Source organism: Pogoniulus pusillus, chromosome 3, assembly GCF_015220805.1.
Source record: "Pogoniulus pusillus isolate bPogPus1 chromosome 3, bPogPus1.pri, whole genome shotgun sequence".
NCBI lineage: Eukaryota > Metazoa > Chordata > Aves > Piciformes > Lybiidae > Pogoniulus > Pogoniulus pusillus.
Genome location: NC_087266.1, coordinates 22,779,256 through 22,795,537, shown reverse-complemented (window position 1 = coordinate 22,795,537; position 16,282 = coordinate 22,779,256). Strand labels below are relative to the sequence as shown.

General features: G+C 42.4%; 1 protein-coding gene across 3 annotated transcripts in view; it reads left to right on the top strand.

Moving 5' to 3' along the window:
* Positions 1-12,953, top strand: part of LNX2 (ligand of numb-protein X 2) — a 70,006-nt gene extending 57,053 nt beyond the window's left edge. For all 3 annotated transcript variants that reach the window (XM_064172439.1, XM_064172455.1, XM_064172447.1), the window contains 5 exons: positions 310-456; positions 2,841-3,018; positions 4,858-5,089; positions 6,744-6,902; positions 10,143-12,953. In XM_064172439.1, coding sequence (XP_064028509.1) covers positions 310-456; positions 2,841-3,018; positions 4,858-5,089; positions 6,744-6,902; positions 10,143-10,278 — 852 coding nt within the window. In that variant the 3' untranslated portion in view covers positions 10,279-12,953. The remainder of the gene's footprint in view (positions 1-309; positions 457-2,840; positions 3,019-4,857; positions 5,090-6,743; positions 6,903-10,142) is intronic.
* The last annotated feature ends 3,329 nt before the right edge of the window (positions 12,954-16,282 follow it).

Here is a 16,282-nt window from a genome sequence, read left to right as displayed (position 1 = left end):
GAATTGTGTGATTTTTAATGTTTGGAGCTTTGTAACACAAAGCGAGAAACAGTGATTTTGGCAAAGGATTTCCAGCTGATGTAAAAGTAACAGAGAAAAAGGAGTGTTACTATTGCCTCCATTCCAGAGGGGATTGCAGCATGAAGCAAGAAAGGGACTTTGCAAGTCTAAGCAATTTGTGCACCCCCAGAAAGTGGAAAATGGGTTTTTCTGTTGTTTTGCTTTGTATTTCATCATGCATTTTTCCTCCATCTCTGCTGATAATCAATATCCTATCAACTGCTTTACTTTGTTTTATGCATTTAACAGGCCAGTGGGGAGAGAGTGAATTTGATCATCTCTAGACCTCTGAAGTCACAGACCGTCAGTATTATCCGAGACATGGGGACTCACAACAGCAACTCACACCAGCACCAGGTGCAGCAGCTGTTTCACAGCAGACCCAACTCACATAAGGTTGGTATAAATATTCCAGCAGGTATAAATTCTTTTTCTTTCAATTTCCCGTAGGTATAAATACAGGTTTAGTCTTGAGAAGATTGAAGTGTGTAGTAGGGCAAGTTTGGAAGAAGGGGTTATGTCTTCATTTACACCTACCTTCTTTTTTGGTTTTCTTTTTTTTTTTTCCCTTCTTTCTTTAAAAGACAACTTCCAGGTACTCAAGTCCTACATCATGTCGGGAGTGGCAACAAAAGCTATGCAAGACCTTTTCAGTATTTCTTTGGATTTGCTGACTGCAGTGAAAGCAGCAAGTTCTCTGAGCTCATAGAGCTGTAGTTGTTATACATCTAAGACAGTGGCTCATGTGTTACTGCTGCTTGGGAGAGCTGTCATTCAAGAACATTATTATCTTTGTTGCCACTGTGCTGGCTCCAGCAAGAAAAGGAGGTGTGGTGCACACCATCCAGCATATTAAGAGTATGTTGAAGAGCAGCTCTCCAGCAGATCAGCCCCTAACCTGTATTTAATGCATGGGATTCTTCCGCAGATGCAGTACTCTGCACTTGCCCTTGTTGAATTTAAGCAGGTTTCTCCCCACAGTATGGCAGCACAGCTTTCTGGTGTGTCAGACACTCCTCTTAGTTTGGTATAATCAACAAACTTGCTGAGGGTACATTCTGTCCCTTCACCCAGGTCATTGATGAAGATGGTGAGCAGGACTGGACCAAATACTGATCCCTGGGGAACACCACTAGCCGTGGGCCTCCAACTAGATACTGCCCCACTGACCACAATCCTTTGAGCTCTGTCCTTATGTCCTAATGATTAGAGAGTTTGAACATACTTTCCATCTGCCAACACGGGTTGCGTTCATGTTGCAGTTCCAAAGTTGATCTGTTGGCTGAGCTGATTTCCTTCATCTGTTAGTACCACACACTCTTTCAAAATCCTGTTCAACCACAAATGGGCCTTCCCCATGCTTAACACCATTTATCTTTCCCACCCTCTCATAAACCTAGAGTTGACTTTAAAAATGTTTATATAATTGCATGGCACCAGCCACTTAGTCCTAAAGCCTTAAGAAGGAGCTGTCTTTATAAGCCATGGTAATGTGTATAGATACAGACATATATATGTGATTAACATGTATATATGAGGAGCAGAGTGAGTCAAAAGGAGCATCTGGCATTAAAATCCAAGCATGCAGTGTTGCCATTTTCCAAGAGAAAGCAGGGGGAATTCTGAAGCCAATTTGCACTCCTTAGTCCTTTTAAAACCATTCTGTTAAAAGTGCCAGAGTATAGCTGTGGGGTGTATTGATGTGGTGGTGAAGACCACCCCACCCCAGGCCATATTGTGACATTGTTTTTGCTTTAGTTACAAGGACTGTGGGCCCAACATTGCTCTTGTTTCAATTGCAAGTGCAGTGGGGTGGGACAATGAGGTGCTTTCTAGCCTTGCCTACTGGGGCAGTGAGATAGTCTGGTACCTTCTTGTCCTGGTGCACATACAGTGAGTTGGGATCAGACACTCCCTAACCACACCTGGAGCTCCTGTTGCCTGTGAAACATACCCTAGCCCCCTCCTGCACAGATCTGAAGCCCACTCTGAAAGTTCCCAAAATCACCTGACAGGAATTGCAGCCACAGTGGAAAAGTACTGACCAGAGTCAATCATCTTGTGACCCCATAAATATTGATTCTAAAGTGAGGCCCTTTGGATCATTGTGGGATCATAGTAGGCAGCAACCTGTCTTTCACAGTGGAAGATCACCACCAAAGAAGGGATTATAATGAGTAATTCACTATAATTCAATCTTGTGATGTTCATAGGTGCCACAATCTGCAGTCTGCAGACAGGAAACATCTTAATCATAGGTTAACCTCTGTGTCTCTATGTGTATGAGATTTCATTTAGAAACTTTAGTGAATCTTTGACTGAATCACTGTGTTTGATTATAACAAATTATTGATTGTCAACTAAGGGTTGGTAGAGAATTGTACAATCTTAATTCCATGATTTGTTAGTGTTGACTATGTGAAGCTATGCCAAAGTTACACAAGACTCACTCCAACTCAGTCCTGGCTTTATCTCCCCTATCTCTGTATAAATTTCTCCAGATCCCCATTTAAATCCATCCAACCTGACTCCAATTTTCCATGTTCCTTCCACATAGGATGTAATAGAGTGAATCTTGCCAGCAAACTCTGTTAAGTTGTGCTTTTATAAATTCATTTTGGAGTCCCTTCTTTTCCTAAATATTTTTGACAATGCCTCTTTAAATTGCCTTAAGCCTCCACTCCCTCTACTCACAATTTAGTTATGGTTCTGTTGTGTTCTTTTTTGGCTGTTTTTTTTCCCTTCATTTTTTAACAATGTTATTTATCCTTGTCGAACAGGATCTCTCCCAGTGTGTTACATGCCAAGAAAAGCACATTACTGTGAAAAAAGAGCCACATGAATCTCTGGGAATGACAGTGGCAGGAGGCAGAGGCAGCAAAAGTGGCGAGTTGCCCATCTTTGTGACAAGTGTGCAGCCTCACGGGTGCTTGGCAAGAGATGGCAGGATTAAACGAGGTGGGGCTTGGCTTTCCTGGTGGCACGGGTGGCCTCTGATTGTTGTGTGATGAGTACATGCTCTGAAGTCAGGTGGTGTCAAAGAGCTTTTCACAAATACAGGGAAGTGCTGATGGATGCTTCTTCCTGTTTCAATAATGGAAATAGAGTATTTAGTGTCACACTTCCATCTTTTCTATGAGAGATAGCAGGGGAAGCAGCTAAGAGCAGGAAATGTCTGCTTAAATTCTTTAAAGCTGACGGTAATCCCCTGGGCTGAGGGTCTGGTGCAATTCTTTGTACTGCTATGCACACATCCTGGGTTTGTGTTTAATGTGGTACGCTGAGCTCCATCTCTGTCTGAGAAATACCTGATGCTGTGAGGACAGGTCACAGCTCACCCATGCTCTTTACCTCTGAAGCTTGACCCTGGCTCCTGAATGCTGCCTTATCCTCTGGGACAGCTTGGCTTTGCACCCATCGGTGTTCCTTGGCTTTGCAGAAGGGAACCGGGAGGTGGAAGTTCGATTCAGTGTAGGTGAGGCTGTCCTGCCCTATCGATAGCAAAGCATTCGGCGATTAAAACCTGTTGTGTCTATACAAAACAAAGGCTGCCCGTGGGATCTCTGTGACTCAGAGTTCACAGAATTACAGATTTTACAGCTTCTTAGGAAAGAAATGTAGGGAAAAATACTTAACAGATTGCAAGTTTAAAAAGAACAGTGTGGGAGCATGCTTACATGATTCTGAGAGAGGGAGTTTTACACCCACATACCAACGGAGATTCTTTCTTTTTCTGTACTACTATGAGAAACACACTTGATAGAAGAATTGCAATTGATCTTTCATTGTGTAACATAAAGTAGCCAGAGCAGCAACAAATCTGATTTCAAGTTAAGCTACCCAAGTGTTCACACTTTTGCTTTGGTTTTTTTCTGGCTTTGATCAATGAGCGAGACGTTGTGTGAAAGAGGAGTCTGTCACTTCTTGGACAGTAAATAACATCCTTGATTTCATCTTCAAGCTTTTTAAAATGATTCTGAAGCAAAATAAAATTCTGTCTGGTTTTTTTTTTTCTTAGTGTCTTCAGGTCTTTCCAGGTTATCTTTGCAGATATACTTGCTCTTTCTTTATTTTTAATGTTCTGGGGATTTGTGTCAGCCTTTGCAGTAGATTTTGAATTCCATTTTGTTCTGAGTAACAAGTTAGAAAAAGGTAAAGACCTAAAGCACTCTGTGGAGCCTCCCTTATCTACAAGAGTTTGCTATTTTGCGATGTCTCTATTTTTCTTTCCATCATTCCTCTTTCCCTTTTGAAGTTAGGGTGGACCTGAAATCCTGGAAATAATTGTGATGTGGCATCTGCAATAGCAGTTGCAGCTAGCTGAGATGATGAGGTGCTTAGGTAATTTCTGTCTCAAGTTTTCAGAGCAAGATACTAGAGAAGCCACAGCATTTGAAATGTTATGTAGAAACAAGTGATACTGATCCAGCTTAGTAGTTCAGCACATTACTGTTTTGAACCAGCAGTATAAGGCCTCAGAGCTACTCACAGTGCCAGGCTGTCAGGTCAGACTGTCTCAGCTCTAAAAAACACAGTACTAAGTGAAGCCCTGGCGTGGGGGGTGCTGTTGCTAGGAATGGTGCCGACATTGGAATGGGCTGCCCAGAGAGGTGGTGGAGGCACCGTCCCTGGAGGTGTTCAAGAAGAGACTGGATGAGGCACTTAGTGCCATGGTCTAGTTGACTGGATAGGGCTGGGTGCTAGGTTGGACTGGATGATCTTGGAGGTCTCTTCCAACTTGATTGATTCTATGATTCTATGACAAACTGATGTGTTCTTTCTTGCACCTTCCAACAGGTGATGTGTTGCTGAACATCAACGGCATCGATTTGACAAACCTAAGCCACAGCGAGGCGGTGGCCATGCTGAAAGCTAGTGCTGCCTCTTCAGTAGTTGCTCTGAAAGCCCTGGAAGTGCAGATTGTAGAGGAACAGCCTCAGGCTAATGAAGAACAACTGAATACCATCAGTGAAAATGAATATGATGCCAGCTGGTCACCATCATGGGTCATGTGGCTGGGACTTCCAAGGTACAGAATTAACTGATAAAGTTATTCGTTTCCTGATTTAAGATAAGCCCATGAAAGATACAAAAGCAGAGACCTTATTAGTTGCAGCACATCTGCCTTTCTGTCTGACAGTCTCAGTTACATTTGTTTGGCAGTGTGCTTGCAAACCAGACTGTGAACAAGGAGCAGTGTTTCCTTAGGAAACTGGGTTTCTCTCTTCTCAAACCATAGTAACTCCCCATGTAGATGAGCACAAGTCATCTTTTCTATTGTTTAGCCACACTGCAACTTTCTATAGCATGTCTGCAACCAGAGAGATTGTTAATAAAACCACAGATAGAATATCAGATCAGACTTGCCATTCTGTCAGATTCTTGACATGGGTCTCTTGTACACAAGTGGGTCTGTAGCTACAGATTCCCAGAGGTTTTTTTCAAGAGCAGACTACTGTCTCTGCCAAACAAAAATACTCTTCAAGATCTGCAGTGAGTTGCCTCCTCTGCAGTCTGTTGGACATCACTGTCCAACAGTGTTTCATTTGTTGTGTTTCATTTTTACAGTCCTGTTTTTCATTCTCTTGTGGCTACACCCATAAGCTCATTCCAGCACTGTTTGCTATCAAGAAAAGTTCTTACTACAGCACATAGTGTTATTAACTTCTGTCAGGGCATGCAGGTTAATTCCCCTCAGTCTTGATAGTTACCACTCTGAGGTCCATAGTTTAGGCATAAAACCACAACACGACCAAGTTGTGTTGGTAGCAGAATGTAGCTGAAGATAACAGAACTGGCCCTTCAAAGATTTCTCCCTTTTTCTGAGTTCTATCAATCAATTTATCCTCAGTTATCTAATCTCAGTAAACAGTTCTCAGATACACTTCCTTTCCATGCCTCCGCAGTGGTTTATCACTTACATACATACTAGAAATGCCTATGTGGGGCTCCTGAAGTTATGCTATGCATTATGCTGCTGTATATTGGTATATACAGTGTTGTATATGGGTAAGGAACCTGGCATCTTTTTGACCCAAAATTTAGTTTCTCTGTTGTTGGTTGGTTTGGGGATCTTTTCAGAAGTCATTGCCAACCTCCTTGGCAGTAATTAAATTTCACTGGGGGAGATAACATATGCCAATATAGTTAGTGAAGCATGATCTGAATTATTTACATTCTGTGTCATAAAATGGCTAATCATACATATTTTTGTTGCTGGTGATGTATCAGTTTAGAGGCAGTGAAGATGATGCATGGACTTTTAGATCTTAAAACAGAAAATGCCTGAACTTGATGGGGGTGGAAGAAAAACTTGTTGTGTTTTTTTTCTCTTGCAAACGGAACAGATCAGTTATCCATTTTCTACCCACATCCTTGCTACCTGTGAAATCCCTAAAATGCCATTCTGCTACTGTCAGTATACAGAGTTAGCTGTGCTTAAACAATTATTTTAGCACTGCATTATTTCTTTTAAGACACTTTTCTGTCTCAAGATGGCAGGCATTTTTGGTAATCGGTTTGAATATGTGAACTGACTGCGGGAACGGAGGTCTAATCACCATCCCTTCCCTTCTCTTCCACGCTTAGCACAGTGGTAATGATGTGACAGCAGATGTTGTGCCTACTATAAAAATGCCTCTGTGTGGTGTACATGGCTTTTTCTCTCACTGTTTGTTCTACAGCTGCCTACATAGCTGCCATGACGTAGTACTGCGGCGGAGCAATTTAGGCAGCTGGGGTTTCAGCATCGTTGGTGGCTACGAGGAGAACCACACGAACCAGCCTTTCTTCATTAAAACCATTGTTCTTGGAACTCCTGCCTACTTTGATGGAAGATTAAAGTAAGCTAAAAGTAGTAATAATAGTAATCATCACCTTCGTCATCACTTTTAAAGAGTTAACTGTTGGTGCAACTGATTACTTAAGGAAATTCACTGCAGCATGTCGTACTGTGGAAATCATGAAGGCTTTGCCTCCCTGATGAGTGTGATGCAGGGTAGTACAGGCTGTTGCTTATGAAGAAAGGGTGTCTGTCAGAGATGGTGCTTGTGCTGGCACCTCTGCCATCTCTCACCCTCCTCCCCAGCTGTTGTGCTGATGTCACCTGATGTCTGTCTATTCCTGGCTTCTTTAAGCCAAGAGACATTGCAAAATGACTGTGTGCAGAACTACCTAGTTCCTAACATTTCTGTCTTTCTAGAGCACAAATGAAAAATTAGAACTTAGGTAAAACAGGGGGAACTACTTCATCCTTTTCACATAGACTTCACTGTTGGAAATTCTGGTACTGAAGATGGGCATTGCTGCTTTAATGGAAAGGCAAGAAAGTAGATGAAAAAAACAGTACCTCTGGAAAGACAATTAAGGAACTAAATCCCCACGTCAGTGCTGAGACTCATTAGCTGGCAGGAAAAACACTGATAAATGAGGCATGTTCAGCTGAGGCCCTCAAGATGAAGAGAGCTGGAGCACTTGCCCTACAAGGAGAGGCTTGGGAAGCTGGGCTTGCTTATCTGGGAGCAGAGGTGTCTTCAGAGGCACCACCTAACAGCCCCGTTGAGTAATCTCTACAAAGGGGGGATTACTGAAGAGATGAAGCCCAGGCTCTTCACAGTAGTGCAGGACAAGAGGAAGAGAGCAACAGGCACAAGCTGAGCAAAAGAGATTAAGGCAGATTATAAGGAGAAATTCTCAGACAGTGTCACAGGTTGCCAAGTTTCTCTCTTTGGAGATTTCTGAGACTTGACTGTATAAAGTCCTGAGCAACCTGGTCAGATCTGACAGCTGACCCTGCTTTAAGCAGGAGGTGGGACTAGAGACCTCCTGAGGGCCCTCCTGACCTTAAAGATTGTATGTTTCTACTTACACATAATGTTTTGATGCAACCCTGAGGTCTAATATGTGTATGTACATCTTAGCTTTAGGTAGAATTAGTTCAGAACCAGGACTTACAGTTCCTATTAAAGGTTCTCTCATTCATAACCTGATCTCTTGTGAAGGTGGCAGTAACGAATATGCAACTTGAAGTTTTATGGCACGATTTTTTACATGTAGATTTACTTACAAAGTAGCTTAAGCAAAAATGTACTTATGCCTAGAGCCTTGCCAGTAATTGATTTTTCAGTTCAATGGCTAAATAAATAAATGAAAAAATAGCTTGGCTGAACACAAAATTAGATTTTTGTGGACAACTGTGAAACAGTTTGGATTAAATGAAAGAATTCTGTACAACCCAAAGTAAATAATTTCTGACCGGGGAATTGTGATGGTTTGGGTGTTCCCTGCCTCCCCCTCCCACTTTAGAAATCACCCAGACTAGACTCAGCTGGCTCTGGAAATATGAATGAAGCTTATATTTGCAGCTGGCACAATATACAAGCAGATATTTACAGTATATACAGTTATAGACAGAAATATGCAAGGTAAAAGGTAATACAGAAACATAACTCCTCTCCCAGAAACCTGAGACCCCAGGAGGGGCTCTCAACCACCCCTTCACCCCTCTCAACCTTACCCCAGTCCCAAGGAAGAATAAAGGTTCGGCCAGGGGGTTAGGAAGCAAAGTGGATTATCCCAAAATGGAGGGTGAGGTTAGAGAGATGCAGCTCAGCCAGCAACCCCAGCGAGAGTGATGCCAAGTGTCTCATCTATGTTTTGACTTATGTTTTTATACATCTCAGCAAGCCTGTGAGCAAAGTAGACATCACCACTGTTTTCTTTCCACGGCCTGTAATCTCATTCTTGTCACCAAAACATTCTAGCCTGCTTCAAACTAGCACAGGAATTCATAATCAGAAGTCTTCACACAAATGGAAGTTCAAGTATCATTCCTGAGAGGAGGGAAAAGTGGTTGTGGTCATGCGGACCCCTTTGTAAGGAAGGGAAAAGATGCTTTTGTGTGATGCTGTGATATGGTAGACTTTGGTCAAATCTACCAAGACAGACCATCAGCAAGGGAGAGCTCCTTAGACCTTGCACCATGATTTGTTCCAGGGCAGAGCTCTTTGAAGCTGTTCTATTTAGAGTATCTGGCTTTTTGGTTTTTTTTTGTTAGAGAGGAAGGGAGCAAATGACTTTACAGTTCAATAGCAAAGACTGTTTTCTGCCTACACTGTTTATCTGGTGTGATTTTTATAGAAGGTGAAATAACTTCAGCAGAAAGGCTGCATGAGTGAGACCCCGCTCACCCCCACTGTAACGTCATGCTCTGGGGTGGTGGGCGCCTTGGTTTAGGCAGAGAAGTGCTTTTGAATGCACATTTGACTGGTGTTGGACATACCATTTCTTCATTCTCTGCTCTAGGAGCAGGCACCAGGAGAGCTCAGGAGAGCGTCTTTTTGCCATCCATTTTCATGCCTCCAATAGTTGTGAGGATCAGTTACAGGAAAAGTCCTGTTTGATATCCTGAGTCATGTTCAGCTGCTTCTGTACTCAAGTCACAGAGAAGAGCATGCTCAGCATAGGAAGAACTTAGGTGCCTTTTTGAAGTTTCCTTTAGGCTTGTGAAAACTGAAAGTGAGCCCTTTAAGGTCAATTTTCTGTGGGCCATCAAACAGCACCCTCCCAGATTTCTGTTCCTCAAAACCACAGAGATGCTACAGCTTCTCAGTTGAACCATCTGCTGAGGGAGATTTCAGGCTGAATGGTAACATTTGACAGAATCATAAGCCAATGAAAACAAGATTTTTGGTTGTAATGTGGTTGGTAACCATAAGTATCTTTGCACCTCCTACATAGTAAGGGCACATTTGGTGTAAATGTGTTGCAGTCCATACAAACACAAAGGCTTCTGGCATGCACACACTTGACTCCATTAGATCTTTCCAACTCTTCTTTTGTTTCTCTGCAGGTCAGGTCTCAATGCAGAACTGTCTTTCTGTTAGAATTGAAAATCTAGTGATCTAGATTCCCAGAGGAATTGTAAAACAGATTTAAAACCTAATCCCTTCAGCTTTTTAAGCTCCACTTCCAACCTGATGCAAACCAGTCACCCCAGCAATGAAGCGCTGTTTGTTGGTGTGTAGTAGTTACTGCAGAGCAGGAGTTATCATTTGGGTTATTTTCTTCCTTGTGTTTTTCAGGTGTGGTGATATGATTGTAGCTGTGAACGGACTGTCCACGGTTGGAATGAGCCATTCTGCACTTGTCCCCATGCTGAAGGAGCAGAGGAACAAAGTAACTTTAACTGTCATTTGCTGGCCTGGAAGCCTCATATAAATGTGCGAATCATTTTGGTTCAAGCAGTGTCTTTCTAGATAGCTGGCACAAAAATCTCTGTCTTTTTTCCCATATTGATACAGCTGGTTATAAGTAGGGCCAAAACTGCTGTATTTCTTTGGTTTTTTTAATGGGCCTCTCAGACTTCCTTTATATGTCTTTCCGTCCTGCTATAGCCATTTCTATTTGCTGTATCCATTGCTGAAGCAAATGGAAATACACAGGAGCTCACAGAGAAATTCCCACTCTGATATGGCTGTCACTGAGCCTTCCCCATCAGGCTTGTAGAGTCAGAAGAAGAACTTAGTGGTTCTTTAGGTCTCTCTGCAAAGTGCTCAAGTTATCTGTGATATGTAAGCGTAAGAGCCATGTGCCCATTCTTCCCTGCAAAGAGAAGGTGTGTCAGTACTGCAGTGGCACATCTCTCTGCTGCTGTGAACCAAAATCTGTTCCCAAAGGTACGTCTCTTTGTTTCTTAAGCCTTCTATTTTTGACTCAGTATTTCAGACTGATTCACATAATCCATCTTACCCATCAGAAATTATTTGCATCCCCCCACACCCCCAGTTTTTCTAGCAGGGCATCAGTGTTCACAGAAAAGTAGGATAAAAGCCTGATATTACTGGAATTTTTATAAAGTGCAATAATTGGACTCTTTGTTAGGAAACTTTAATATATTACAGAGTTTGTATCCTATAATGACAAGAAAAATGGGAGTAGTAACTGTGGCAACGCTGGCGAGAGTACTCGTGCCCGAGGTCGCCTCTGAGTGAATGGCTTGCAGTGTTAGACTTTACTTTACAAATGAATGTTTTGCTATGTCAGAGAATTTTGATGACCATTTTTACAAAGATCATTTTTACCGTTTCTATTGTAGCTGTCAGCTCTCTTTATTCATCTGTGGAAACAAGACTTTGACTTGTACTTTCTAAATGGGAGGACTATTTCCGAGGGGGGTTGGTAGGGGGAAAAAGCAAGCTATTAAGAAACCATACATTATGGTTTACAGGTGGCCAAGCTAGAAGGAAGGCTCTTTGAATTCAAGTCCAACTGCAAAGTAAGCTGCAAAGTTCCCTTTTATTCTGTCACCTCCTGACAAATGTGCAAATGCCTTGATATCAAATGCTGAAACGATCTCTCATGCATTTCAGGGTGTTTTTGTTGTTTGTTTTCTTTTTCCCTTTAGAGAGCATCTGCTATTAAGTTGTCAGTAAGAGTAACAGTATTTATCTTGGATTGTATTTAGTATTTTTACAAACCAACCTGTAACTTCTAGACTTTGCTTTTCCGTGGTATTTGCAAGCTAAGCACCCACGTGTTTAAGATAAAAAAGGGTGGAGCGCAGAAAGAAATGTACTGACCGGGACACACGTTGTCGGTGTTCTACATATTTGGGGGAAAAAGAACAAGAGCTTCATTTATAAACCAGGTTCCCAACCTGAACTGATTTTATGAATGACCTCTGTATTGTATTCTTAACTACCAGAGAATGTATTTGAGAACCGCAGCGTATTTCCATTGTGAAGCATGACCTTTCTTTTCAGACTCGGCTGGTATAATAATATCGGGGCGCATTATCGCATGTCATTAATTCCAGCAGCTTTGTTTTCAAATGAAATAAAGTTACTCTTTTGCAAAAAAAAAAAAAAAAAGGAAAAAAAGTAAAACTCTCATATGAATGAAGTGGTTTTTTTTTTTAATTCCTCTCTGTAATGTATGCTCTCGGTGTCATAGAATCATAGAATGGTTTAGGCTGGAAGGGACCTCAAGGATCATCTAGTTCCAACCCTCTACCATAGACAGGGACACCTCCCACTGGAATAGGTCACTCAAGGCCTGATCCAACCTAACCTTGAACACCTCCATGGAGGGAGTGTCAACAACCTCCCTAGGCAGCCTGTTCCAGTGTACCACCACCCTCACTGTAAAGAACTTCTTCCTAACATCTATGTTATGTCTTCAATGTCCTCTACATTATATTACTGTGCTGAGAACTTCTGTTTCTGAAGCAACCACCAAACTTAATGGATCTGAGAACAAGTTTCCTCCCATCCCCAGATGACAGGATGTTAGGGGTTGGAAGGGACCTCCAGAGATCATCAAGTCCAAACACCCTGCCAGAGCAGGACCATAATCTAGTGCAAGGCCACACAGGAATGCAGATGCTGTTTAATTGTATACTTTGCTATTAATGCAGATTTTTTGTTGTTGTTGTTGTTGTTTTCGGGTAAAGTACATCTTAGTATAGACTTCAGGGAATATTTTGACATATGTACTAGATTTAATAAGTTTTGTTTTTAAAATTATCCTAAAATTAGGCTTTTCAGTCAAACCCTTGCAAAAATCAGATTTTTATGTCTTTTTTATTCTTTTCCTGTCATATGAATACATAACAAAAGCATGGGTTAGCCTAAACTGTGCAGTTTTGTTTCTGTATGCTGTAGCTTTTAGTCAGAACATCTAACAATTTAGTGGATTTACCTTTCGGAATTAATTGCCTTCCTAAATCATTTTCCCCCTCTCTTTTGTAGCTGCATAGTTGGGTTTGGTTTTCTGTGCCTTCTGTTTCAAATTATTTCAAGATTATTTTTTTTTCCCCAGATATTGCTCTCTAACTGTATAGTATTGATGAAGGATGAATGAAAATAAAAATTCATTCTACTCGTTGTAATAACTCCCCTGTATTGTCTCACTCTTTGCTAAAGATATAGAATCAGAATTGTCAGGACTGGAAGGGACCTCAAGGATCACCTAGTTCCAATCCCCCTGTTGTGGGCAAGGATGCCTCACACTAGATCAGGTTGCTCAGAGCCTGACCTCCAGAGGTGGGACTTCCACTACCTGCCTGGGCAACCCGTTCCAGTGTCTCACCACCCTCATGGTGAAGCACTTCCTAACATCCACGCTGAATCTACCCAATTCTAGTTGTGCTCCATTCCCCCCTGTCCTACCACTACCTGACATCCTAAGAAGTCCCTCACCAGCTTTCCTGCAAACCCCCTTCAGATACTGAAAGGACACAGTGAGAGATGGTCTCAGAGCCTTCTCTTCTCCAGAGTGAACAGCCCAAACTCTCTCAATCTGTCTTCTTAGGAGAGGAGCTCCAGCCCCCTGATCATCCCCCTGGCCCTTCTCTGAATATGTTGCAGCATATGGGTGACTCAGTAAAGACACAGTTTAAAAATACTATTTTTTCTGTAGTTTATCATAAATTACAGTTAGTCAATGTACCAGAGGAGTCTGAGGGTATGCTCGTCATGTCTGGGTAACAAATCAGCTGTTTAACTAGTAATCCCAGCACTGAGAAGTGTTTCTAAAGCAGGGGTACTCTCTGTGCCTTATGGTACTTTGCCACGAGCAGCGGTTCATCTTTTCCCCTCAATGCCAGCTGGTACCGACCAGCTGGAGGATGTTTTCACAGCATAGATTTGATGCAAGGAGACAGTCTTGCTGGAAACCTCAGTTTTACAGCTGAAACTTGAGCCTCCTGGTGATCGATTCTCATCTCCACGTCCTGTGGGCAAGTATGCTCTATCTTTAGACATCCACAAAGCTGGAATGAGTCTAAAAGCAATTTCTTAATGATTTGCAGTAAATTTGCCCAGAACCTGGATTCTTCTTTGCAGTAGTTACTGGGTTAGAGAGAGAGATGTGTTCCTGTGTTACAAAACCATGCCTATGTACAGAAACATGGAAGAAACCAGCGACATCTGCCAGGTCTTGTGCTTCTGGAAGGTTAGGAGCCAGATCATTGGAATTTGATTTGCAGACAGATGAATGAATTCATTGTGCCAGGCTGTAGGTGCACAGAGCTGTAGTGTGAGGTGTTGGACCTAGTCATCTGTGTGCTGGAGTTTCATGGGAGAACACCTTCCCCAAACAACCCTGAGGATCTCCAGTGCAGAATGTGAACCAGTTTGTTCTGCTTCACAGAAAGCCAATGAAGCAAAATCTGAAGATATTTAATTTGCTGCTCTGAACTTCATATTTAGAGATAGGAACAACTGAGGGGAAAATTCAACATTGCAAAATAATTAAGAATTAATTTATTTGTAAAGTCTCTAATAGATTTGGGGTGGTTATGGTGAAAATCTCTTCCTGATTCTTGGTTACAGAGTGACCCAGGTACTATCAAAAGCAAGACAAGTTCTTGTTAGTTAAGAAACATGACCACTTTCCTTTGAGGCAATTTTAATGGCTCATAAAAGTAGTTAATGAATTAAGATAGGAGACCCTATTGAGTTAAAGGAATGGCTGTACCAGACAGGGCAGCATTAACAGCAGGCTTAGAGTTAAGGTCTTACATGTCTGATACCACATGGCCCAAAAGTATGTTGTAACACCAGGGAAGATCAGGAAACATTCTCATCCCAGTTGTCTCAGGCAACTTCTACACAAGCTTGTGTGCTTTAAAAAGTGGATCTACCCCAACATATATTAAAAGGAGAGACAGAAAATTATTTGCAATGGCCTCATCACTCCTGATATAGAATCATAGAATCAACCAGGTTGGAAGAGACCTCCAAGATCATCCAGTCCAACCTAGCACCCAGCCCTATCCAATCAACTAGACCATGGCACTAAGTGCCTTATCCAGTCTTTTCTTGAAGACCCCCAGGGACGGTGCCTCCACCACCTCCCTGGGCAGCCCATTCCAATGGGAAATCACTCTCTCTGTGAAGCTAGTGAAGAACAATTCTTAAAGTTACTTGCTGCCCGGATGATGGAGAAAACCTTAGACTTTATGCTTAAGGGACAAATCAAATAATCTTACATGAGTAGGAAAGCTTAATTCTAGTTAAATGCTGATTTTGTTGCCATATCACATGGATGGATCCTCTGCATATTAGCAGTGCAATATGAATGCAATGGCCATGCCAGTGATGCATTGCAGTTGATATGATGGTGATGAGCTCCCTTCTGTAGAGTGATGCCAAAAGTTCAGACAACTCAGAAAGCAAAGAGGCCTGAGAGCTCAGTCAAAAGTGTGGAGCCTGCTTGGCACTGCACCTGAAGCAGTTTTAGAAGGGGAGAGAATGTATTTGACTTTAGAGGTTGCTTTTGCTGTTGAACTCTGCTGGTAAAGAGTGGCTGGAGGAAGCTGTGAGTTGCATGCACAGCCAAGCAGAAGCAGCCCAACCCAAGTGAGGGAAAGGGAGGCTTGTTTTGCTGGAGGATGAATGGAAGAACCAGTCGTTCCCATTGAAGCAAGGGGAGCAACTGAGCAAAAGATGGAAGGGGACAGCATCTTCTGTGACTCGTGGGGACAAATACTGCATCTAGGAGGGGCTGCCCATCTTCAGCCTCCTTCCCAAGTAGTAGTAGCTAGCTTAAACTCCTCAGTTCTCAGGCCCTTTGTATCGTGCCTTAGCCACAGCAACACGCTATTGAGAGCATGGCTCAGTTTTAGAGAGAGGAGGCAGTGACATCAAAGTTGCTCTGTGATTATGCCAGTCAGTGGTCATGATCTCAGCGGTAACTCAGTCTTGAGTGTCCTGCAGGGAGGTTTACAGAACAACCATCACCACTTTTTAAGATGTGGCCTCAAGGGTGCATGTAAAGGCAGCAGGAGCACTCTCTAACCCTGGTCTCAGGGGTAGGCTTGCCTAATGCTGCAGATCTATAGCACAACGAATAACCTCTGCTGTGTCAGGGGTTCGTATAGCAGCTCTGCTTCACTTCCAGAGCAGAGTGCCTGACAGAGCAAACCCAACTCTAGTTTATCAGGTGTGTTTGGTCTTCTACAGCTCTTCTGCTGTAACGATGTTGGTAACCATTAGAGGAACAATTGAAGGAAAAGATGGAAATGTTACAAAAATGGAGCTCTGTCTCCATGCTTTTACCTATTAATGGACGATTACATTCTCTGAAGTGTATTTTCAGTACTGTGCCTTCAGACTGACAATAAATTGTGGCTTATGAGTGCTAAATGGCAACGGAAATTAGAGGTGGATTATGTTCTCTTGCATCAAGTAGTTTACCACTAGGCTGGATGAGATGTATC